Here is a 24,276-nt window from a genome sequence, read left to right on the forward strand (position 1 = left end):
GGAAAGCTGTGACAAACTTAGTGTATTAAAAAGCAGAGACATCGCTGTGCCAACAAAGTGCATATAGTCAAAGCTAGGTTTTTTTTCATGTACGGATGTGAAAGATGGATCATAAAGAAGGCTAAGTGCCAGAGAATTGATGCTTTTGAATTGTGCTGGTGAAGACTCTTGAGAGTCTTTTGGACAGAAAAGAGATCAAACCAGTCAATCCTAAAGGAAATCAACCCTAAATATTCACTGGAAGGACTGATGGTGAAGTTGAAAGGTCCAATACTTTGGCCACCTGATGCGAAGAACTAACTAATTAGAAATGACTCTGATGCTGGGAAAGATTGAAGGCAGGAGGAGAAGGGGACGACAGAGGATGAGATAGTTGTATGGCGTCACTGACTCCATGGACATGATTGAGCAAGCTCCGGAGTTGGTGATGGACAGGGAAGCTTGGCATGCTGCAGTCCTTAGGGTCCCAAAGAGTCGGACACGACTGAGCAACTGAACTGAACTGACTCAATGGATATGACTTTAAGCAAACTCCGGGAGATAGTGAAGGACAAGGAAGCCTTGAGTGCTGCAATATATGGGAGGTTGCAAAGAGTCAGACACAACTTAGCGACTGAACAACAATAACAGCAAGTTAGTGAAAAAATAATAAAATTAGCAAACATATTTGTTCTGATATTTTAATAAAAGTGAACAAAACATTATTGCTATAATACAAGTCTCCTTTTTTCCCTTCCTTATTTCATTTTTCTTCTTTGCCACCAAGGCAACTACTATGATGAATTTAGTGACTGGCTTTCTACTTCTTGCTTTTAGACATTTACTATAAATATGTACCTTTAAATAATAATTTAAAGAAGAACTATACAAAAAAACATCTTAATGACCCGGGTAACTATGATGGATGGTATGGTCACTTACCTAGAGCCAGGCATCCTGGAATGTGAAGTCAAAGGGACCTTAGGAAGCATCACTATGAACAAAGCTAGTGAAGGTGATGGAATTCCAGTTGAGCTATTTCAAATCCTAAAAGTTGATGCTGTGAAAGTGCTGGACTCAATATGCCAGCACGTTTGGAAAACTCAGCAGTGGCCGCAGGACTGGATAAGGTCAGTTTTCATTCCAGTGCTAAAGAAGGTCACTGCTAAAGAATGTTCAGACTACTGCACAATCACACTCATTTCACATGCTAGCAAGGTCATGCTCAGAATCCTCCAAACTAGGCTTCAGTAGTCTGTGAACTGAGAACTTTTAGATATACAAACTGGATTTAGAAAAAGAGGAAGCAGAAACCAAATTGCCAACATCTGTTGGATCATAGAAAAAGCAACAGAGTTCCAGAAAAACATCTACTTCTGCCTCATTGACTACACCAAAGCCTTTGACTGTGTGGATCACTGTGGAAAATTCTGAAAGAGATGGGAACACCAGACCACCTTACATGCTTCCTGAGAAATCTGTATGCAAGTCAAGAAGCGACAGTTAGAAGATAATATGAAACAACAGATTGGTTCAAAATTGGGAGAGGAGTGCTTCAAGGCTGTATATTATTACCCTGTTTATTTAACTTATATGCAGAGTACATCATGCAGAATGCTGGGCTGGGTGAAGCACAACTGGAATCAAGATTGCTGGGAGAAATATCAATAACTTCAGATTTGCAGATGACACCACCCTTATGGCAGAAAGCGAAGAGGAACTAAAGAGCCTCTTGATGAAAGTGAAAGAGGAGAGTGAAAATGCTGGCTTAAAACTCAATATTCAAAAAATGAAGATCATGGCATCCAGTTTCATCACTTCATGGCATATAGATGGGGAAACAATGGAAACAATGAAAGACTTAATTTTCTTGGGCTCCAAAATCACTGCAGATGGTGACTGCAGCCATGAAATAAAAAGACGCTTGCTCCTTGGAAGAAAAGCTATGACCAACCTAGACAGCATATTAAGAAGCAGAGATGTTACTTTGCCGACAGTAGTCAGTCTAGTCAAAGCTATGGTTTTTCCAGTAGTCATGTGTGGATGTGAGAGTTGGACCATAAAGAAGGCTGAGCACCGAAGAATTGTTGTTTTTGAACTGTGGTGTTGGAGAAGGCTTTTGAGAGTCCCTTGGACTGCAAAGAGATCAAACTAGTCCATCCTAAAGGAGATCAGTCCTGAATATTCACTGGAAGGATGGATGCTGAAGCTCCAATACTTGGGCCACCTGATTGGAAGAACTGACTTATTAGAAAAGACCCCAATGCTGGGACAAATTGAAGGCAGGAGGAGAAGGGGATGAAAGAGGACGAGATGGTTGGATGTTATCACCGACTCAATGGACATGAGTTTGAGCAAGCTCCAGGAGATGGTGAAGGACAGGGAAGCCTGGCATGCTGTAGTCCATGGGGTTACAAAAAGTCGGACTGGACTGAGCGGCTCAACAGCAACAAAATAATTATAGTAACCAATGGGCTTGAATGCTTACTACTTGCCAGACACTGTTCATTTAACCAATAACCTTATGGTGACTGTAATAAATTAATACATAGAAAATGTTACAGGAAGTATAAAGTGAAAGTGTTAGTTTCTCAGTCATGTTAGACTTTGAGACCCCATGGACTAGCCCACCAGGCTCCTCTATCCATGGAATTCTCCAGGCAAGAATACTGGAGTGGGTAGCCATTCAATCCTCCAGAGGATTTTTTCCGACCCGGGCATCAAACTGAGTCTTCTGCACTGCAGACAGATTCTTTACCGTCTGAGCCACCGGAGAAGTCCATATAAGGCAGGTACTAGTTTATTTCCATTTTGTAAATAATGTAGAGGTTTTAAAATAACTTGGCTGGGTTCATATAGCTGCAAGCTACAGATCGAGGATTTGAAGCCACATTTGTCTGGAGGCTATACCTTTAATCATGTATACCTTTGCAGAAGGAAATGGCAACCCACTCTAGTATTTTCACCTGGAAAATTCCATGGACAGAGGAGCCTGATGAGCTACAGTTCATGGAGTTGCAAAGAGTCAGACCGGACTGAACACACATACATACACCAAGCCCCGTTTCCCACTCCCTGCCCTGCTTGTCTACTTTTATTCCTGATTAGACTCTTAGCCTCTGCAGGGACTACTTTTGGAACCTCATCCTCAGGTTCCTCAGGTCCCCACCAGCAGGGAGGCCTCGGAGTCTGCTTTGGAGGTGTTGCTGGTGCCCGCTTGGGAATCTGGATGCCTCTGCTTTACAGCGCTCTCCTGGCAGGGCACAGGGAAGCAGCAGGTGGCCATGCGCTCCATTTGTTCCCTGAGCTGGCTCCCTTGTGATTACTACCTCTTCTCCATGTCGCCTTCAGTGTGGAAGCCTCCTTAGCCCTTCCTCTAAGCTGAGGTTCACCTCTCTGAAAAAGAAGCTTGGGCATTGCTGAACTATGTTGATCTCTGCAAAAGCAAGATGCATTTTCTCCTGAGGTCTGTGGCAGTCAACTCCCAAATGAAGCAAGCATGTACCTTTAAGCAATCCTCCCTCTCTATAAGTATATGTTATTTTTTATGTATTTAAAAATTAATTATTTTGGCCATATCAGGTCTTGGTTGTGGCATGCCGGCTTCTCTCTAGCTGTGGTGTGAGAACTCTGGAGTATGTGGGCTCTCTAGTTGTGGCTCACTGGCTCAGTAGTTGAGGCATTCAGGCTTAGTCTAATAATTTTTTTTAATTTATTTAATTTATTTGCTTTTGACTGTGCTGGGTCTTTGCTGCAACCCGGGCCTTTGTCTAATTGCCGCAAGTGGGGGCCACTTTCTGGTTTCCATTCGTGGGCTTCTCACTGTGGCGGCCTCTCTTGCTGCAAAGCAGGGGCTCCAGGGGTGTGGGCCTTAGTAGATGCTGCCAGCGGGCTCATCAGCTGTGGCTCCCAGGCTCCAGAGCACGGGCTCAACAGTTGGCCCAGGCCCAGCTGCTCTGTCGGAGAAGGCAATGACACCCTACTCCAGTACTCTTGTCTGGAAACTCCCATGGACGAAGGAGCCTGGTAGGCTGCAGTCCATGGGGTCACTGAGAGTTGGACACGACTCAGTGACTTCACTTTCACTTTTCACTTTCATGCACTGGAGAAGGAAATGGCAACCCACTCCAGTGTTCTTGCCTGGAGAATCCCAGGGACGGGGGAGCCTGTTGGGCTGCCGTCTATGGGGTCGCACAGAGTCGGACATGACTGAAGCGACTTAGCAGCAGCAGCAGCGGCTCTGTGGCAGGTGGGATCCTTCTGGACTAGGGATTGAATCTGCATCTCCCGTGTTTGCAGGTGGCTACTCAGCCACCGGGAAGCCCCCTTGTATATTTTAAAAATACATTAAAAAATGAAAATGGTATCATTCTATAGGGATAGTCCTATAATTTTTTGGGTAACTTCTTAAAAATTGTTTTCAGTTCAGTTTTAATGATACTGTGAACTACAACTTGCTTCTTTCCACTTCCACTCAATATTGCTTTTTTTAGCTTATTTTATTTTTTAAACTATTTCTTTCAATTGACGCTTAGTTAACTTAAATTGCTTTTAGGTGTATAGCAAAGTGATCCAGTTTTACATATATATTTGTCTATTCTTTTCCATTATAGGTTACTACAGGATATTGAATATAGTTCCCGACGGAGGAGCCTGGTAGGCTCTAGTCCATGGGGTCGCTGAGGGTCGGACATGACTGAGCGACTTCACTTTCACTTTTCACTTTCCTGCATTGGAGAAGGAAATGGCAACCCACTCCAGTGTTCTTGCCTGGAGAATCCCAGGGATGGGGGAGCCTGGTGGGCTGCCGTCTATGGGATTGTACGGAGTTGGACACGACTGAAGTGACTTAGCAGTAGCAGTAGCAGTGCTATACAGTAGTCCTTATTGTTTATCTATTTTATATGATGTTGAAACTGAAACTCCAATACTTTGGCCACCTGATGCGAAGAGCTGACTCATTTGAAAAGACCCTGATTCTGGGAAAGATTGAGGGCAGGAGGAGAAGGGGACGACAGGATAAGATGGTTGGACGGCATCACCGACTCAGTGGACATGGGTTTGGGTAGACTCTGGGAGTTGATGATGGACAGGGAGGCCTGGCGTGCTGCGGTTCATGGGGTCAGAAAGAGTTGGACACGACTGAGTGACTAAACTGAACTTAACTGAAGTGTGTATCTGTTAATTTCAAACTCCTAATTTACCCTTCCCCTTCCATCCCCTTTGTTACTGTAAGTTTGTTTTCTATGTCTGTGAGTGTATTTCTATTTTGAAAGTAATTTCATTTATATCATTTTTTTTTGTCTTTCTCTGACTTGCATCACTTAACATGATTATCTCTAGCTCCATCCATGTTGCTAAAAATGACATTGCTTGAATTTTTATGGCTGAGTAATATTCCATTGTATATGTGTATGTATCACACACACACCCCCCACATCTTTTTTAAAAATTTTTATTGGAGTATAGTTGATTTACAATGTTGTATTAGTTTCTGCTGTACAACAAAGTGAATCAGTCATCCATATACATATATTCACTCTTTTTTAGATTCTTTTCCCATAGAGATCATTACAGAGTATTGAATAGAGTCCCCTTATGCTATACTGCTAAGTCACTTCAGTTGTGTCTGACTCTGTGCGACCCCATAGATGGCAGCCCACCAGGCTCCTCTATCCCTGGGATTCTCCAAGCAAGAATACTGGAGTGGGTTGCCATTTCCTTCTCCAATGCATGAAAGTGAAAAGTGAAAGTGAAGTCGCTCAGTCATGTCCAACTCTTAGCGACCCCATGGACTACAGCCTACCAGCCTCCTCCATCCACGGGATTTTCCAGGCAAGAGTACTGGAGTGGGGTGCCATTGCCTTCTCCGCTTATGCTATACAGGAGGTCCTTATTAGTTCCCTATTTTATATATAGTAGTGTGCATATATATCAATCCACATCTCCCAATTTTCCCTCTCACCGTCTCCCCTCTAGTAACCATGTTTGTTTTCTATATTTATGACTCTGTTTCTGTTTTGTAAAAAAGTTCCTTTATACCCTTTTTTAAAATTGCACATTATACCACATCATCTTTATCCATTGATCTGTTGAAGGCCTTAGATTGCTTCCATGTCTTGGCTATTGTAAATAGTGCTGCAGTGAACATTGGGGTATATATATCTTTTTTTTCTTTAAAAAAATTATTGAAGTATAGCTGATTTACTGAGAAGGCAATGGCAACCCACTCCAGTACTCTTGCCTGGAGAATCCCAGGGATGGGGGAGCCTGTTGGGCTGCCATCTATGGGGTCGCACAGAGTCAGACATGACTGACACGACTTAGCAGCAGCTGATTTACAGTATTGTGTTAGTTTCAGGAATACAGCACAGTGATTCCATTATATATGTATATATCTCTATTCTGTTTTGGAATCTTTCCCCTTATATGTTATTAAAAAGTGTTGAATATAAGTTCCCTGTGCTATACAATAGGCCGTTATTGATTATCTGTTTTATATACCGCAGTGTATATCTGTTAATCCCAAGCTCTTAATTTATCCATTCCCACCTTTTTCCTTTGATAATCATAAATTTGTTTTCTATATCTGTGTGTATATTTCTGTTTTATAAATAAGTTCATTTGTATCTTTCTCTCTTTTTTTTTAGATTCCACATATAAGTGGTATCATATTTGTCTTTCTCTGTCTGGCTTACTTCAGTTTGCGTGATATCTCCAGGTGCATCCATTTGCTGCAAATGGCATTATTTCTTTCTTTTTTATGGCTAATACTTCTTTGTGTGTGTGTGTACATATGCTACATTTTCTTTATCCATCCCTGTCAGTGAACATTTAGATTACTTCCATGTCTTGGCTATTATAAATAGTCTTTTAATGAACATTGGGGTGTGTATATCTTTTCCAAGTATAATTTTTTCTGGATTCAGGAGTGGGATTACAGGATCATATGGTAGTTCTATATTTAGTTTTTAAAGTAGCCTCCATACTGTTCTCCATAGTGGTTCTACCAATTTGTATTCCCACCAACAGGGTAGGGAAGTGTTCCCTCCATATCCTCTCCAGCATTTATTGTTTGTAGATATTTTGATGATGCCCATTCTGATTGGTGTGAGGTGATATCTCATTGTAGTTTTGATTTGCATTTCTCGAATAGTGATGTTGAGCATTTTTTCATGTGCTGTTGGCCATCTGTATGTCTTCTTTGGAGAAATGTCTATTTAGATCTTCTGCCCACTTTTTGATTGAGTTTTTCTTTTTTTTTTTTTGCTGTATATTTTGGAGATTAATTTCTTGTCAGTTGCTTTGTTTTGAAAATATTTTCTTCCATTCTGTATTTTTGTTAAGTTCTTTTAATGTCTTGTCAGTTGCCTTGTTTTGAAAATATTTCCTCCCATTCTGTATTTTTCTAAAGTTTCTTTTTCTTTTCCATCTCTGTCTAAATTGTAATCGGCCTGGCCTTCTTCTGCACTCAGGTCCTGATTTTCTTTTCTGTGCAGATGACTAGCTGAACTCCTTTTAACTCTCTTAGTGGAAAAAACACTGAACTAAGTAATAATGAAATGGAGAAAGCTTGAGCTTTGGTGCTAGGTGGACCTTGATTACAGTGCTGATTCTACTAGCTGTTTTTCCTTAGACAATTTCCTTTACCTCCTGAGCCTACATTTCTTTTTCTGTAACTTGGGGAAAATCCTCAAAAAAATCCTCAAAATACACCTACTTGGTGGTATATTTTGAGGATTAAATGAGAAAATGCTTGTGAAATTCTTAGTGGTTTTTTTAAAAAAGTTTTTTTATAAGCTATTAATATTCTCCTTCCTTGCTGTAGAGATCTTCAACTCATAGTGCACATTAATTTCTGGGAAACTTGGTAAAATTTCCAGGCCTCACTCCAAGAGTGAGTAGTAGGTCAAGGTTGAGACCCAGGAATCTGAGTTTTAAACAAAGTCCTTGGGTAATTTTGAAGCAGATGATCAACTTTTAGAGATGCACTATCCTTGATTCCATGTCTAGCTTTGCTAGTAAATAACTTAGAGCTGTGGGCACATAATTTCCAGTTTCTGGTCCTTGTGTTTCTTCAAGTATAAAATGAACTTTATGGTCTCTATTGGCTGTAAAATTTTAAAAATGTTGATTTTATAACGTTAAATTTTTGAACTGGTGATCTGTTGCCGCTTCTTGGCAGAAGTTCAATAGAGGTACTTTAGGAACTTGGATTATGCTTCATTCTATGAAGACTGGTGAAACTAGCTTAAGCAAAAGTAATTTAAAGATATGGGGATAGCTTGTGAAACCTTAACTGCCAGGATGCAGTTAGGCCTCAGGAATCAGGAACTAGATAGAGCACATTAGGAAAATCAAGAAGTTCTTACTGTCTCTTTTTCTTTACAAATTGGCCTCAGTCACTTGGCTTTTTGTGCCTTCAAGGCTGCATGGTAGAAAATGGACACGGACAACATCTCCTGAGTTTACATTGCTTTCATTTTAGAAAGCAGCCAGACTGAGGCTGGAATATCTTAATTCCAATTCCAAATTGCCAGGAAAGGAAATGTGATTGGTCCATATTGGGTAGAAGGCCACCAGCTTTCACTAAAGCAGGGGCATAGTATAAGAATGGTCTTGTGAGCCCTGCCACTAATTCTCCATGATTGGAGGTTGGTAGAGGTAGTCTGAGTTAGGTATTCATAACATTTACAAAAGCATTTCACTAATTGTAGGATCACAATGTAGTATTTTGCATAGGACTCATAATTGATTCTTTTTAAAAAGTTTTTTTCAATACTAATTTAATTTTTATTATTTTATATTGGAATATAGTTGATTAATAATGTTGTGTTAGTTTCAGGTGTACAGCAAAGTGATTCAGTTATACATATATGTGTGTATGGTTTCTCAAATTCTTTTCCTGTTTAGGGAATTACAGAGTATTCTGTGCTATACAGTATGTCCTTATTGGTTATCTATTTTAAACATAGCTGTGTGCACATGTCAATCCCAAATTCTCAGTCTGTCCCTCCCCCTTCCCCTTCTCTTCTGATAACCATAAGTTCATTGTCTGAGAGTCTTTCTATTTTGTAAATAAGTTTATTTATATCATATTTTTTTAGATTCTGCATATAAGAGATGCCACATGAAATTTGTCTTTTCTGTTTGATTTCACTTAGTATGATACCTCGAGGTCCATCCATGTTGCTGCAAATAGCACTCAGTTCAGTTCAGTTCAGTTGCTCAGTCGTGTCCGACTCTTTGCAACCCCACGAATCGCAGCACGCCAGGCCTCCCTGTCCATCACCAACTCAAGGAGTCCATCCAAACCCATGTCCATCGAGTTGATAATGCCATCCAACCATCTCATCCTCTGTTGTCCCCTTTTCCTCCTGCCCTCAATCTTTCCCAGCATCAGGATCTTTTCCAATGAGTCAACTCTTTGCATCAGGTGGCTAAAGTATTGGAGTTTGAGCTTCAACGTCAGTCCTTCCAGTGAACACCCAGGAGTGATCTCCTTTAGGATGGACTGGTTGGATCTCCTTGCAGTCCAAGGGACTCTCAAGAGTCTTCTCCAACACTACCCTTCAAAAGCATCAATTCTTCGGTGCTCAGCTTTCTTTATAGTCCAACTCTCACATCCATACATGACCACTGGAAAAACCATAGCCTTGACTAGACGGACCTTTGTTGGCAAAGTAATGTCTCTGCTTTTTAATATGCTGTCTAGGTTGGTCCTAAATATTTATCATTCTTTTTAGTTGCTAAGTAATATTCCATTGTATGTACGTACCACATCTTTATCCATTCATCTGTCAGTGGACATTTAGGTTGCTTCCATGTCTTGGCTATTGTAAATGGCACTGAAATGAACTTAGGGTGCATGTATCCTTTCAAACCATGGTTTCTCAGGTTCGAGAAAAATCCCAGGAATGGAATTGTTGGATCATATGGTAGCTGTATTTTTAGTTTCTTGAGGAACCTCCATACTGTTCTGTATAGTGACTGTACCATTTCCACCAACAGTACAGGAGAGTTCCCTTCTTTCTACACCCTCTCCAGTATTCATCTGACTGGTGTGAGGTGATATATATATTTTTTTAAAATTTTATTTATTTTTGACTGTGCTGGGTCTTTGTTGCTGCACAGGCGTTCTCTAGTTGCAGCAGGCAGGGTCTGCTCTCTAGTTGCAGTGCAAGGGCTTCTCATTGTGGTGGCTTCACTTGTGGAACATGGGTTCTAGGGCACTTGGGCTTCATTAGTTGCAGCGCGTGGACTCAGTAGTTGCGGCTCCCAGACTCCAGAACACAGGCTCAGTAGTTGTAGCAAACAGCTTTTAGTTGCTCTACGGCATGTGGGATCTTTCTGGATCAGGGTTCAAACCCATGTCTCCTGCATTGGCAGGCAGATTCTTTACCATTGAGCCACCAGGGACGCCTGATAGCATGTAGCTTTGATTTGCATTGCTTTAATAAGTAGCAATGTTGAGCATCTTTTCATGTGCTTTTTGGCCATCTGTATGTCTTTGGAGAAATGTCTGTCTCGATCTTCTGTCGATTTTTTTTTTTTTTTTTTTTGAGCTGTATGAGCTGTTGTAAATTTTGGGGATTAATCACTTAGTCATTGCATTGTTGGCAAATATTTTCTTCCATTTTGTAGCTTGTCTTTTTTTTTTTTTAATGGTGTCCTTTGCTGTTTAAAAGTTTTGAATTTAACTTGGTCCCATTTGTTTATTTCCATTATTCTAGGAAATGGATTCAAAAAGTAATTCTGTAATTTATGTCAAGTGTTCTGCCTATATTTTCCTCTAAGAGTTTTATAAGTGCTGGGAAAGCTGGACAGCTACGTGTAAGAAAATTAAATTAGAACATTCTTTAACACCAAACACAAAACTAAACTCAAAATGGATTAATTAAACCTAAATATAATTGATTCTTGTGGGAAAAAGTAGTAGAGACAGACTAAAAGAAAAAGTGGGCTTTTGTTTTTATTGTTCGTCAGGTACCAGAATGGTAGAGCCTTCTGTGGTCATTTCTGCTAGACTGGGTTGTTTAATAAAGAGTGGCTTTTTAAATTGCCTTTGGATATAGTTTTTTCTTTTAAAATTATATAATTTTAAAATGTAAAATATTTGTCATCCTTGTTTTATATATTTGAACTTGACTTTTTCAAATGAAGAGAAAATTATGTGAGACTGTGAAGGGCATTGGCAAGAGTACAAGTTTTTGAATCAGACAGTCTGGCATTTTAGTTTTATCTCTGTCATTTAGTGACTGTATGATTATTTGACCTCTCTGCAAAATAAGCATTATAATCTTTGTATCATGGGTTACTTGAAAATCAAATAACATAACATATGTACAATTCTCATACTGTTTCCTAGATAGTAGGTGCTCAATAAATCATGGCTATATCATTGTTTTTTTAAGGTAAAGGCATAAAGTGTTTTTTAGATCTGAAAATCAGTAACTAGAATATAAGAGAGGCAGTACTTTTACATTAATAGTTTACTGTATGCATGTGTTTAATTTTTATTAATGGTTTTAATGAAATATTATTTTGATCTCTTGTTTAGTGTCAAGCCAGAAGAGAAGTAAAACTCAACAAAAACTTATTATGTATGGAATTCATTCTTAAAAGAAGAAACAAGTGATTATTGAAGAGTATGGATCGGAGCAAACGGAATTCAATTGCAGGATTACCTCCACGTGTGGAGCGTCTTGAGGATTTTGAAGGAGGTGGTGGAGGGGATGGGAACATGACCCAAGTGGGAAGAATTTGGCCCTCCTCATATCGAGCTCTTATAAGTGCCTTTTCCAGACTGACACGTTTAGATGACTTCACCTGTGAAAAAATAGGGTCTGGCTTCTTCTCTGAAGTGTTCAAGGTGAGTGATGCCATAGTTTTTCTCATATTGTCTTGTTGAGGGTCAGTTTCACTGCAGAGTTCACAGCTGTGTTTCATTAGGATGTAGGCTTTGTCTTGTCAGGGGGCTGTGGATTTTGAGTAGTATTGTAAACTCCTCTTGAGCTGTCTATTAACTTGCAAGATATTTTATTTTAACTATAAAAATAATCCATACTGATCAAAAATTAAAATAACATAGGAGCCTCTTCCACTCTTCCAGAATTTTTCATCATCCAAAATGGAAACTTTGTATGCATTAAAAAAAAACCTCTCTCTAGTACCCTTAGCCCATGTTAATATCTGTTCTACTTTATGTCTCTATGAATATGTCTATCCTAGGAACCTCATACAATGGAATTATAATATTTGTCCTTTTGTGCCTGGAATTCCCTTGTCATCCAGTGGTTACGACTTGGTGCTGTCACTGCCGGGCCTGTGTTTTATCTGTGGTTGGGGAACTGAGAACACACCCAGCCCTGTGGCGTGGCCAAAAAAAAAAAATTTTTTTTTTCCATTCAATATTTATTTATTTGGCTGCACTGGGTCTTAGTTGTTTCATTCAGGATCTTTCTTTAAGGTGCATAGACTCTCTAGTTGTGTCATGTGGGCTCCAGAGCATGTTGGTTCATTAGTTGAGGAGAGCACGCTTAATTGCTTCACATTGTGTGGGATCTTTCCTTTCTTAAGTAATTTTTGTTAATTTTATTTTCTTAGGATATAATTAATCTTACTTAAATTTTCAGATTTGTGGGCATAAATACTTTATGTAATTGACGTGGCACAGGTTTTTTGTTTCTGCAATAGCTGTGTTTTGCTTCTTCCATATTAATAGATCTTTTAGTTGGACACACTGATGCCATTTCCTAGCTTTCCTTATAGCTAGGTTTAACTATATCAGTAGTTCTGTCCAATAGGGTATGAGCAGAATTGTCGTATGGGAGCTTTTGGAAATCTTCCTTTGCCACTTCTTATATCCATTTTTCCTTCATATTTGCTGTTGTACATTTTGATCATAGTGTGACCCTACAAATGGAGGCCATCTGTGGCAGAGCAACAAGACAGAGCCTGCATCTTCCATGCCTACATGGAAGAGAGCTGCCTGGTTCTGTACTATCTCCTCGAGTCTCTTTGTGAGGAAAAAAATCTTAAAAGACTTTTAATATTTGGTCCTCTGTTTGCAGCCAAACCTAAGTGTAATTAGTGTAATTTGTACCATATCAATATCTGCCTCCTTCCTCTAATATGGTTTATTTGTGTCTTCTATTTTAAAAATAAAACAACACAAATTTATTTTAGGTTTCTTCTCAAAGGATTTGCTTAAAAAAAAAATTTAGCTAGTTGGGAATTCCCTGACGATCCAATGGTTAGGACTTGGTGCTTTCACTACCAAGGTCTGGGTTCAACCTCTGGCCAGGGAACTAAGATACCATAAGCCATGTGGCCAAAAATGGGGGCCGGGGGCGGGGAAGAGGTATCGTTTATTGATAAACTGAAAGCTTAAGAAATATAGAATTCTGGGACCTGTGGGGATAGCTATGAAATCTCATTGGTCCTGCCTTTGCCCCTGTACCTGTCCCAGGGAAGTTTGTCTCTGTTTCCACACCTGTTGATGATAACTCTTCCCTCGGCAGAACCTGGCAGTCAGATTATTACCTTTGATTCTGCTGATTATCTTCTGTTTGTGTTATGGTTCACTATTTTCTACTTATATCTGTATTACTTTCTTTCATTTACTTTCTAGTGATGTTTTGTTCTTTTTGTATTTTATTCTTATCTCAGTTTTTCCCAGTGTTTATTATTTTCTCGTATACACACGTAAGCTTTAACATTTTCTCTAGACTTGGCCATATCACAGGTTTTCAGTGTGGTCTCATCATTTCTAAATGTAGTTTGGTTTGATTTCATTTTGATATAAGAATTATTTAAATGAAATTTTAAAATGTTTACATGGTGAATTTTCTTTTGGGTAATTGTTTGATATTTAATTTCTAATTTTAGTGCATCATGATCATAGAAAATGGCTTATATGAAGTCTTTGGAGTATAAGTTATTTTTTAAAATATTTATTTATTGGCTGTGTTGGCTCTTTCTTTTTAATTATCTCATGTATTTTTTTTGTTGCTCTGGCTCTGTTGCTGCCTGTGGGCTTTTTCTAGTTATGACGAGCAGGGGCTACTAGTTGTGGTGCACGGGCTTCTTACTGTAGTGGCTTCTCTTGTTGCGGAGCTCAGGCTCTACGCACACGGCCTTCAGTAGTTGTGGCTTGAAGTTCCTAGGAGGCTCGTGGGCTCAGTAGTTGTGGTGCACAGGTTTAGTTGCTCCACAGCATGTAGAATCTTCCTGCACTAGGGATCAAACCCATGTTTCCTGCATTGGCAGGCAGATTCTTATCCACTGCACCTCCAGGGAAGTCCTGTGTTGGGTCCTAATTGGATTATGCAGGATCTTTCATTGCAGTGCAGGGACTCTTGAGTTGTGGCACAAGAGCTCAGTGGTTGTGGTCTACCGGGGCTTAGCTGATCTTAGTTCTGAGACTAGGGATTGCACCTGAGTCCTCTGCATTGCAAGGCACATTCTTTTTTTTTTAAAAAAACAAAGTTGTTTGTTTATTTATTTTTGGCCGTGTAGGGCCTTCATTGCTGCAGGCAGCCTTTCTCTAGTTGCAGTGTGCGGGCTTCTCTTTGCAGTGGCTTCTCTTGTTTCAGCTCAGGGACTCTAGAGCAGGTGGGCTCAGTAGTGAGTGGCAGCTTGCAAGGTCTGGAGCTCAGGCTCATTAGTTGTGGAACAAGGGCCTACCTGCCCTGTGTCATGTGGAATCTTCCTGGACCAGGGATCGAACCCATATGCCCATGTGCAAGGCGAATTCTTAACCTCTGAACCACCAGGGATGTCCAACAAAGTAGATTCTTAACAACTGGACCATTAAGGAAGCCTCTGGAATATAATTTAGGTTTTGTTTTGATACAGCACAAGGTCAGATTTTTTTGAATGCCACAAATATATTTGAAACAAATATGAATTTCTGTTTTGTTTGATTGCATAAAGTTCTGTGTACCTCTGTTAGATTAAGCTTTTGTATTGTTATTCAAATGTTATATGACCTTATTTATTGTAGTCTAATCTATTTCTTTGGAAAAAGTCTATTAATATTTCCTAATGTGTTTATAAATTCTCCTTGTGTTTCTGTCAGTGTGGTTATTTTGTTTATAGTCCATTTTGTGAAGTATATATTAATAGAAATTCATGTTTATTATTGGAATGTACACTATAGATTGTATATTTTATAAATGCTAGTTTTCTATTTTTGTCCCACTTTATGCTCTTAGCTTTGATTTCTACTTTATCTGATATCAATATTATGTACCTTCTTCCTCACTGTATGCATTTATCTGTTGTTTTGGTTATTATTTTCCCAGTATGTCTTTTTCTATCTCTATTTTTATTCTGCCTGTGATAGTACATTTTTTGTGTATGTCCTGTGAAATAGTTTTATATTAAATTTTTTTGATCCAAAATTAAATTTGCCCATAAAGAGACAGAGAAATTGTAATCTGTTTATATTTATTGTTATTCTATCTTTACACTGAATAAACTCTTAAATGATAATTTAATGAGTATAGAATTTAGGACAGTATTTTCTTCAGCACATTAAAATTATTCTTTCCTTTTTTCTTCTTTTTTTAATTCACCTCTGCTGTTGCTAAGTTAGTTGTTAGTTTGGTTGTTTACCCTTTTTAATCAGCCTTTAGAATTATTTTTTCTTCTTTGTTCAGTTTTGATTATATTGGTCTCAGAGCTGATTTATTTTTATTTATTCTGCTTAGAATGTGGTTTACTCCTTCATTTTAAGAACTCGTGTGTCTTAAATTCTAGAAAATTCTTGGACATTTTATCTTTTAAAATTCTGCTCTTTTCTTTGGCCTCTTAAGGTCCCATTACATGCATATTGGATTGTCTCATGCTATCTTTCATGTCTCTTAATTTTTCTCTCGTGTTTTTATTTCTTTGCCTTTTTGTGCTAGTTTTTTTTAGGGGGGAGTGTGGTGGTGATTTTCAGCCTATTTTCCTATTTAGTTTCTTTTCATTTGGGGCCTACTCTATTATTCAAACTGCCTTTGAGATTTTTTAATTTCAATTGCTGTTTTTCTTTTCTAGACTTTCTCTTTTTTTGGCTTTTTTCTTTTAGATTTTATTAAGATACAGTTGGCATATAACAGTGTATTAATTTTCAATATATAATATGATTTCATATGAATATATATTGTGAAATGATTACCATAATAGGTTTAGTTAACATCCATCACGTCATATATTTCCAGATTCTTTTTTTTCTTGTGATGAGAGTTTTGTAGACTTTCTGTTTGTGTTTCTTAAATGCACTTCTCTTTTGTTTCAAATATCCTGTTCCTGCTTTTCTTTGAACATCTAATTTTGTGTAATTTTAATTAAATTTATTTTTAAAATCACATAGTATAAACTTAAAAGGTGTAAAAGGTTATTCAGTGAAAAATCATTTGCTTTTTTTCTGCCCCTCAGTTTTCTTCTCTCTAGGTAACTGGTATTCAGTGCTTTCTTATGTGTCCTTCTAGAGATATTTTGTACTTATGTAAGCAAATACGTGTATGCCTGTATGTATATGTGTGTGTGCATGTTTATATATCAATTATCTATTATTTACCTACTTACTTACCTGCTCCATGGTAGAGGTAGTATAAGTTCTATGAGGGCAGGTTTCTTTTTTAAATCTCTCTTTATCTCTGCACTGCTATATCCTGATTTTATGTGTGCTATAAATTATTATGAATTTTCTAAGATTGTAGTGCTTTTTAAGTTAGTTTTTAACAATTTTTGAGATGTAGAAATAGTTGTTTGTTTTTTATTGTCTTCTGTTTCTTTTATTATTAAAAAAGCTCTCTATACTCCTATGTTATAAATAACATTATAATTTTTTTCTTACCACTTTTATGGTATTACTACTTATGTTTAAATGTTTGATTTATCTGGAATTTGTTTTTAAGATGTCTACTCAGTTGTACCAGCAACATTTAATGTATATTTAATATTTTTCTCACTGATTGGAAGTGTTACCTTTATTCTATCCTGAATTTTCCTCAGTATGTATTTTGGTGTCTTTCTAGACTTTATTCTGTTGCATTGGCCTGTCTACCATAATACACTGTTATAATAATTTAATCATTTCAGTTTTATTTTAATATCTGGTTACTCTAGTCTTCTTCATCATTATTATTCCTTTTCAGAATTTTCTTAGCAATTCTTCCTTATTTTTATTGTGAGTTTTAAAGTGTGTTTGTCAGTTTCTAAAAATATCCTGCTGCTGCTGCTGCTGTTGCTAAGTCGCTTCAGTCGTGTCCGACTCTGTGCGACCTGATAGATGGCAGCCCGCCAGGCTCCCCCGTCCCTGGGATTCTCCAGGCAAGAACACTGGAGTGGGCTGCCATTTCCTTCTCCAAAAAATATCCTATTACCCTTTTATTGAGATTTGAGTAAATTTATAGGTTAATTCAGAGAATTATTATCTTTTTATATAAGCATATGGCATACCTTTTCATCTGTTCAAGTATTTTGTGTCTCTTTGTAGACATTAAAAAATTTAAAAAAAATTCCACATTTCTTCTGATGTTGGATATTCATTTTTTTTCTGCAATTGTAAATATCAATTGTACTTCCGTTATATCTTCTGTTTGTTTTTTACTTGTGAAGACTACTAATTTTTACACATTAATCTTTGATGCATCCAGTGTACTGAGTTTTTTTTAATGTTTGCAATAGATTTTCGGTTGATTCACTTTGATTTTCCAGATATATAGTTATATCTTTGAATGATGATAAATTTATTTCCCATTTTTTATCTCACTTTTTCTCAATAAACAGCATTGACTAATACTTCCTAAAGTGTTAAGTAATATTGGTATTTGACATCTTTGTCTTTGTTCCTGTCTTTAATGGGAATACCTGTAGTGTTTCCTAATTAAACATGATATGATTGGGGGGCTGAAGTAGATATTTCTTTTTCTGTTCGATCTTCAAAATTGTAATAAAAAAACCTCCTACTTTTATGCAGTATGGATGATGACTTTTACTGTATGTCTTTTCACAGTCTCTAGCATGATGGTTAATTTTATATGTTGACTTAACTGGGCCAGATGGTGCCTAGATATTTGGTCAAATTTTATTCTGAGTATGTCTCTGAGAGTACATTTTGAATAAGATTATCATTTGAATCAGTAGACTGAGTAAAGCAGATTGCCATCCCTAATGTGGACGTTAGTCACTCAGTCATGTCCAACTCTTTACAACCCCATGAACTGTGTAGCCTCCTAATTCTCCAGGCAAGAAAACTGGAGTGGGTTGCCACTTCCCTGTGTCAGGGGATCTTCCTGAGACAGAGATTGAACCCTGGTCTCCTACATTGCAGGCAGATTCTTTACCACCTAAGCAATCATTTAAAGGCCCCAAAAGAACAAAAGGGTGACCTTCCTGTGATGAGGGAATTCCTACCTGACTACTTTAGGTGGGATATCTGTATTTCCCTGCCTTTGGATTGAAACTGAAATACTGCCTCTTCTTAGGCTTTGGGCTTGCCATCTTCACTCATCTCACATGCTGGTAAAGTAATGCTCAAAATTCTGCAAGCCAGGCTTCAACAGTATGTGAATGGTGAACTTCCAGATGTTCAGGCTGGATTTAGAAAAGGCAGAAGAACCAGAGATCAAATTGCCAACATCTGTTGGATCATCGAAAAAACAAGAGAGTTCCAGAAAAACATTTACATTTGCTTTATTGACTATGCTAAAGCCTTTGACTGTGTGGATCACAATGAACTGTGGAAAATTCTTAAAGAGATGGGAATACAAGACCACCTGCCCTGCCCTTTGAGAAATCTGTATGCCAGTTAGGAAGCAACAGTTAGAACTGGGCATGGAACAACAGACTGGTTCCAAATAGGGAAAGGAGTACGTCAAGGCTGTATATTATCACCCTACTTATTTAGCTTATATGTAGAGTATATCATGAGAAACGCTGGAAGAAGCACAAGCTGGAATCAAGATTGCCAGGAGAAATATCAATAACCTCAGATATGCAGATGACATCACCCTTATGGCAGAAAGTGAAGAAGAACTAAAGAGCCTCTTGATGAAAATGAAAGAGGAGAGTGAAAAAGTAGGCTTAAAGCTCAACATTCAGAAAACTAAGATCACGGCATCCGGTCCCATCACTTCATGGCAAATAGATGGGGAAACAATGGAAACAGTGGCTGACTTTATTTTTTGGGCTCCAATTCTCTGCAGATGGTGATTGCAGCCATGAAATTAAAGACGCTTACTCCTTGGAAGAAAAGTTAAGACCAACCTAGATAGCATGTTCAAAAATAGAGACATTACTTTGTCAACAAAGGTCCCTCTAGTCAAGGCTTGGTTTTTCCAGTGGTCATGTATGGTAGTGAGAGTTGGATTATAAAGAAAACTGAGTACCAAAGAATTGATGCTTTTGAACTATGGTGTTGGAGAAGTCTCTTGAGAGTCCTTTGGACAGCAAGGAGATCCAACCAGTCCATCCTAAAGGAGATCAGTCTTGGATGTTCATTGGAAGGACTGATGCTGAAGCTGAAACTCCAATACTTTGGCCACCTGATGTGAAGAGCTGACTCATTGGAAAAGATCCTGATGCTGGAAAAGATTGAGGGCAGGAGAAGAAGGGGATGACAGAGGATGAGATGGTTGGATGGTATCACCGACTCAATGGACATGGGTTTGGGTGAACTCCAGGAGTTGGTGATGGACAGGAAGGCCTGGCATGCTGCCATTCATGGGTTCGCAAAGAGTTGGGCACGATGGAGTGACTGAACTGAACTGAAAGCTCAAATTCAGAAAACTAAGATCATGGCATCTGGTCCCATCATTTCATGGCAAATAGATGGGAAAACAGTGGGAACAGTGAGAGACTTTATTTTTGGGGGCTCCAAAATCACTGCAGATGGTGACTGCAGCCATGAAATTAAAAGATACTTACTCCTTAGAAGAAAACTATGAACAACCTAGGTGGCATATTAAAAAGCAGAGACCTTTTATTAAAGATTTTATTGAAGGTTCATTAAAAAGCAGAGACCTGTGCCATCAAAGGTTCGTCTAGTCAAAGCTATAGTTTTTCCAGTAGTCATGTATGGATGTGAGAGTTGGACTATAAAGAAAGCTGAGTACCAAAGAATTGATGCTTTTGAACTGTGATGTTGGAGAAGACTCTTGAGAGTCCCTTGGACTGCAAGGAGATCCAACAAATTCTTCTTAAAGGAAATACAGTCCTGAATATTCATTGGAAGGACTGATGTTGAAGCTCAAACTCCAATACTTTGGCCATCTGATGCGAAGAACTGACTCATTTAGAAAGACCCTGATGCTGGGAAGGATTGAGGGTCAGAGGAGAAGGGAACAACAGAGGATGAGATGGTTGGATGCCATCACTGACTCAATGGACATGAGTTTGAGTAAACTCTGGGAGTTGGTGATGGACAGGGAGGCCTGGTGTGCTGTAGTCAATAGGGTCACAAAGAGTTAGACAGGACTGAGTGACTGAACTGAACTGAACTGCCATGCCATGTTTTGGACTGGAACTTATCCCATTGGCTCTCCTGGTTCTTAGGGCTTCAGACTCAGATGGAAATTACACCATTGGCTTTCCTGGGTCTCCATGTTATCAACTGCAGATCTTGGAACTTATCAGAGTCTATAACTGTGTCAGCCAATTCCTTGTGATAAATCTTTTTGTCTCTGTATATATCCTGTTGGTTCTGTTTCTCTGAAGAACTGTAATACATATGATGATGCATGTATTTTTGCCTTTTGCTATCAGTAAAGTGAATTATATTAGTAAGTAGTCTAATAGTAAACTATCTTTGCATTCCTGGTATATTATTCTTTAATGAGCTGCTAACTTCTTTAGGGTGGGGTGTTTGTATCCCAATATTTATGAGAATAGGCTGTGTTTTTCTCTTTCATGCTTCTGTTTTTAGGTTTTGTTAGGAATGTTATGCTTGGTTCATAAAAATAATTTGGAAGTTTTTTCCCCTATGCTTTGTAACAATTGAAATATTATTGGAATAATTTACTTCTTGAATATTTGATTGAATTCTGTCAAATCTTGGCCAAGTACTTTGAAAAATTTTTCTATCCTTTTAGTTTAACTGATCTGTATAAATTTTTGTTTCTTCTACGTCAATTTCAGTAATTATATTTTACTAGAAAATTATTGTTGAGATTTCCCTGCTGGTCCAGTGGCTAAGAATCTGCCTACCAATGTAGGGGCCACAGGTTTGATCCCTGATCTGGGAAGATCCCACATGCCGCAGAGCAACTAAGCCGGTGAATCACAACTACTGAGCTCACATGCTGCAGCTGCTAAAGCCTGTGCCTGGAGAGCTCACGCTCCGCAACAAGAGGAGCCACCGCAGTGAGAAGCCTGTGCACTGCAGTGAAGAGTAGCCCCTGCTTGCTGCAGCTGAAGAAAGCCTGTTTACAGCAACGAAGACCCAGTGCAACCAAAAAAATAAATAAATAAAAATTTGAAAAAAGAGAATGTTATTATTATAGGTTTTCTAGTAGATTTGCATAGAGATGAGTAAATTTTCACCATTAAACTTTTTTGTTTGTTTTTAGTCCCTTTAAGATTAGTTGCAAGTCTTAGGGTGTGAATACCTTACTATTTGGTCTTTTGACCTGCTGGTATTTCATTTTTTCTGTGATTTATAATTTTATATTGAGAGCCTATATTCAGGGAAATAGGTTTTACCTTGCAGTTTTCTAGGTTGTGGGTGTGTTTTAATATACAGGTCTGACATTGCTTCTGCTGGGTTCGTTTAGGTTCTGGATCTGAACCTAAAGGATTTATTTTAATTTCTTGGGTCAGGCTTCTGTATACTGGTATAGTACAAATCTCAATCTTGAGCCTGATTAGTTGGCTCTTTTTCCTCATTTAAAGCAATAGGAAATTCCCACTGTGAATGCCTGTTACTAAATAGGAGAAAGCTTGTTAATTGAAGAAAGCTAGTTAAAAGGGGAAAAAGTGGAAGCAGTGACAGATTTTATTTTCTTGAATTCCAATATTACTGTGAACAGTGACTGCAACCATGAAATTAAAAAATACTGTTCCTTGGAAGGAAAACTATGACAAACTTAGCATATTAGAAAGAATGTTGCCTATGAAAGTCTGTATAGTCAAAGGTATGGATTTTCTAGTAGTCATGTATGGATGTGAGAGTTGGACTATAAAGAAAGCCGAGTACCAAAGAATTGATGCTTTTGAACTGTGGTGCTAGAGAAGACTCTTGAGAGTGCCCTGGACTGTAAGAAGATCAAACCACTCAATCTTAAAGGAAATCAGTCCTGAATATTCATTGGAAGGATTGATGCTGAAGTCCCAATACTTTGGCCCCCTGATGCCAGCTGAGTCAACTCATTGGAAAAGAACCTGATGCTGGGAAAGATAGAAGGCCAAAGGAGAAGGAGGTAGCAGAGGATGAGATAGTTAGATAGCATCACAGACTCAATAGACATAAATTTGAACAAACACTGGGAGATAGTGGAGGACAGAGGACCTTGGTGTGCTGCAGTCCTTGGGGTCACAAAGAGTCGGACACGACTTAGCAACTGAACAGCAACAAGAAAACTTAATTGTATTTTATGGTATTTTAGAAAGTTATTAGTTTAATTTTATGATGAAAACATCATTGGGAAAGAGAGGGATCAATATTTATATTTTATCTCACATGTAGTATTCTGATACAGGGTTTTGGACCAATCTTGCCTGCCTTTTGCATTGGTAAATAAGTTTTATTGGAATACATCTACACTTATTTGGTAATGTATGTTCTATGGCTGCTTTTGTGCTACAGTGAGAGTTGAGTAGTTACAACAGAGACTATATAACTTCAAAGCCCAAGATATTTATTGTCTGTCCTTTTACAGAAAAAGTTTTCCAACCTCTGGTCTAATAGCTCTGTAGTGCACAGCTAGGTGATGGTTAGTTTTTATCTTTGATTACCAAAGTACAGATGATTACAGAGCTTTAAAGGTCAGGTTAAATAAAAAATGTATCAGTAGCAATAAAAGAAAATATTTAACTTCTGGTGTGGGAGGTATAAATTATGCAGGTAGCGTAAGGACTTTTAGTTTCTTAGATAGCAAAAGAAAACTGGCTGATGGATGACTTCATATTAAAGAATGTGAACTTTTTATTTTTTATTTCTTGGCTGCACTACATGGCGTGTAGGATCTTAGTTTCCTGACCAGGGATCAAGCCTGTGCCCCTGCAGCAGCAGCGTGGAGCCCTAAACACTGGACTGCCAGGAAAGTCCCAAGAATGTGGGTTTATGCAGCTTATTTATATCCCTTTAAAATAGTTCAGTTTTAGGATTTAGCACCCTCTGGTCATTCCTCCTTAAGGATAGATTTTAGTTATATTATCTGTTCAATTTAGTTCTGAAGCCTGTCTTTAGATAAGTAAAAGACTACTAGGCTATATTTTATGAAGGATAGAAAGCTATGACTATCAAACCTCATGGTATTTATTGTATACTTTGTGGTTCATTAGCCCCATGAGTCACAATTAGATAATTTGTCATTTTCCTTATTTTTTGCCACAACATGTGGCATGTGGGATTTTCCCCAACCAGGGATTGAACCCAGGCCCACTACATTGGAAGTGTGGATGCCACTGGCCCACCAGGGAAGTCCGGAAATAATTAAGACTGATGAACTAGGGCAGTTGTTCTCAACTGGGGTCAGTTTTGCTTTCCTAAGAGATATTTAGCAATGTCTGGAGATATTGTCAAAACTGGGCAGGGGGTACTACTGGCATCTAGCGGGTAGAGGATACCACTAACAGTTCTACAATGCACAGGATAGCCATCCACCACCAAAAATTGTCTGGCCCAAAATGTTAATAGTGCTGAGGTTATAAAGCCCTGACCTAAAAGCACTAGGAAAGATATATAAAACATCTGTTACTGAAATTAGAAAAAACACCCTTTTAGAAGCAAAATAGGTTGGATTTACACTTAAAACAATTTGTGAGCTTCAGAGAGTTCTTTTGACTGTTAATCATCTTCTTATTTTAAAAATACTATAAAACAGATTAATTTCAGTTGTTTCTAAGAAAATGACTTAGATATTTTGGATGTTAGTGAAATCTGTTTAGGGAAGAACTGAGGTATGTGTAAATAGAGGTGACATGAGTGTTTGTATGTACATTTGTAAAGAGAAAAGAATGTAAAACCAAATGGCACAATGGCCCCAATCTCTTAGCTCTGCTAAGTGGAAAATCTGTTCAGCTCCAGTGTAGCAGTGGTTGATAACCTTTTCAGTTTCACGTTAAGAGTATTTCTGTTGGGCT

The 24,276-nt window shown here is 38.3% G+C and overlaps 1 protein-coding gene across 2 annotated transcripts in view; it reads left to right on the plus strand.

Moving 5' to 3' along the window:
- Positions 1-24,276, plus strand: part of TESK2 (testis associated actin remodelling kinase 2) — a 137,322-nt gene that overhangs the window by 22,297 nt on the left and 90,749 nt on the right. For both annotated transcript variants that reach the window (XM_040231309.1, XM_040231310.1), the window contains exon 2: positions 11,540-11,851. In XM_040231309.1, the coding sequence (XP_040087243.1) occupies positions 11,630-11,851 (222 nt within the window). In that variant the 5' untranslated portion in view covers positions 11,540-11,629. The remainder of the gene's footprint in view (positions 1-11,539; positions 11,852-24,276) is intronic.

This window comes from Oryx dammah, unplaced genomic scaffold (assembly GCF_014754425.2).
Source record: "Oryx dammah isolate SB20612 unplaced genomic scaffold, SCBI_Odam_1.1 HiC_scaffold_28, whole genome shotgun sequence".
Lineage (NCBI taxonomy): Eukaryota > Metazoa > Chordata > Mammalia > Artiodactyla > Bovidae > Oryx > Oryx dammah.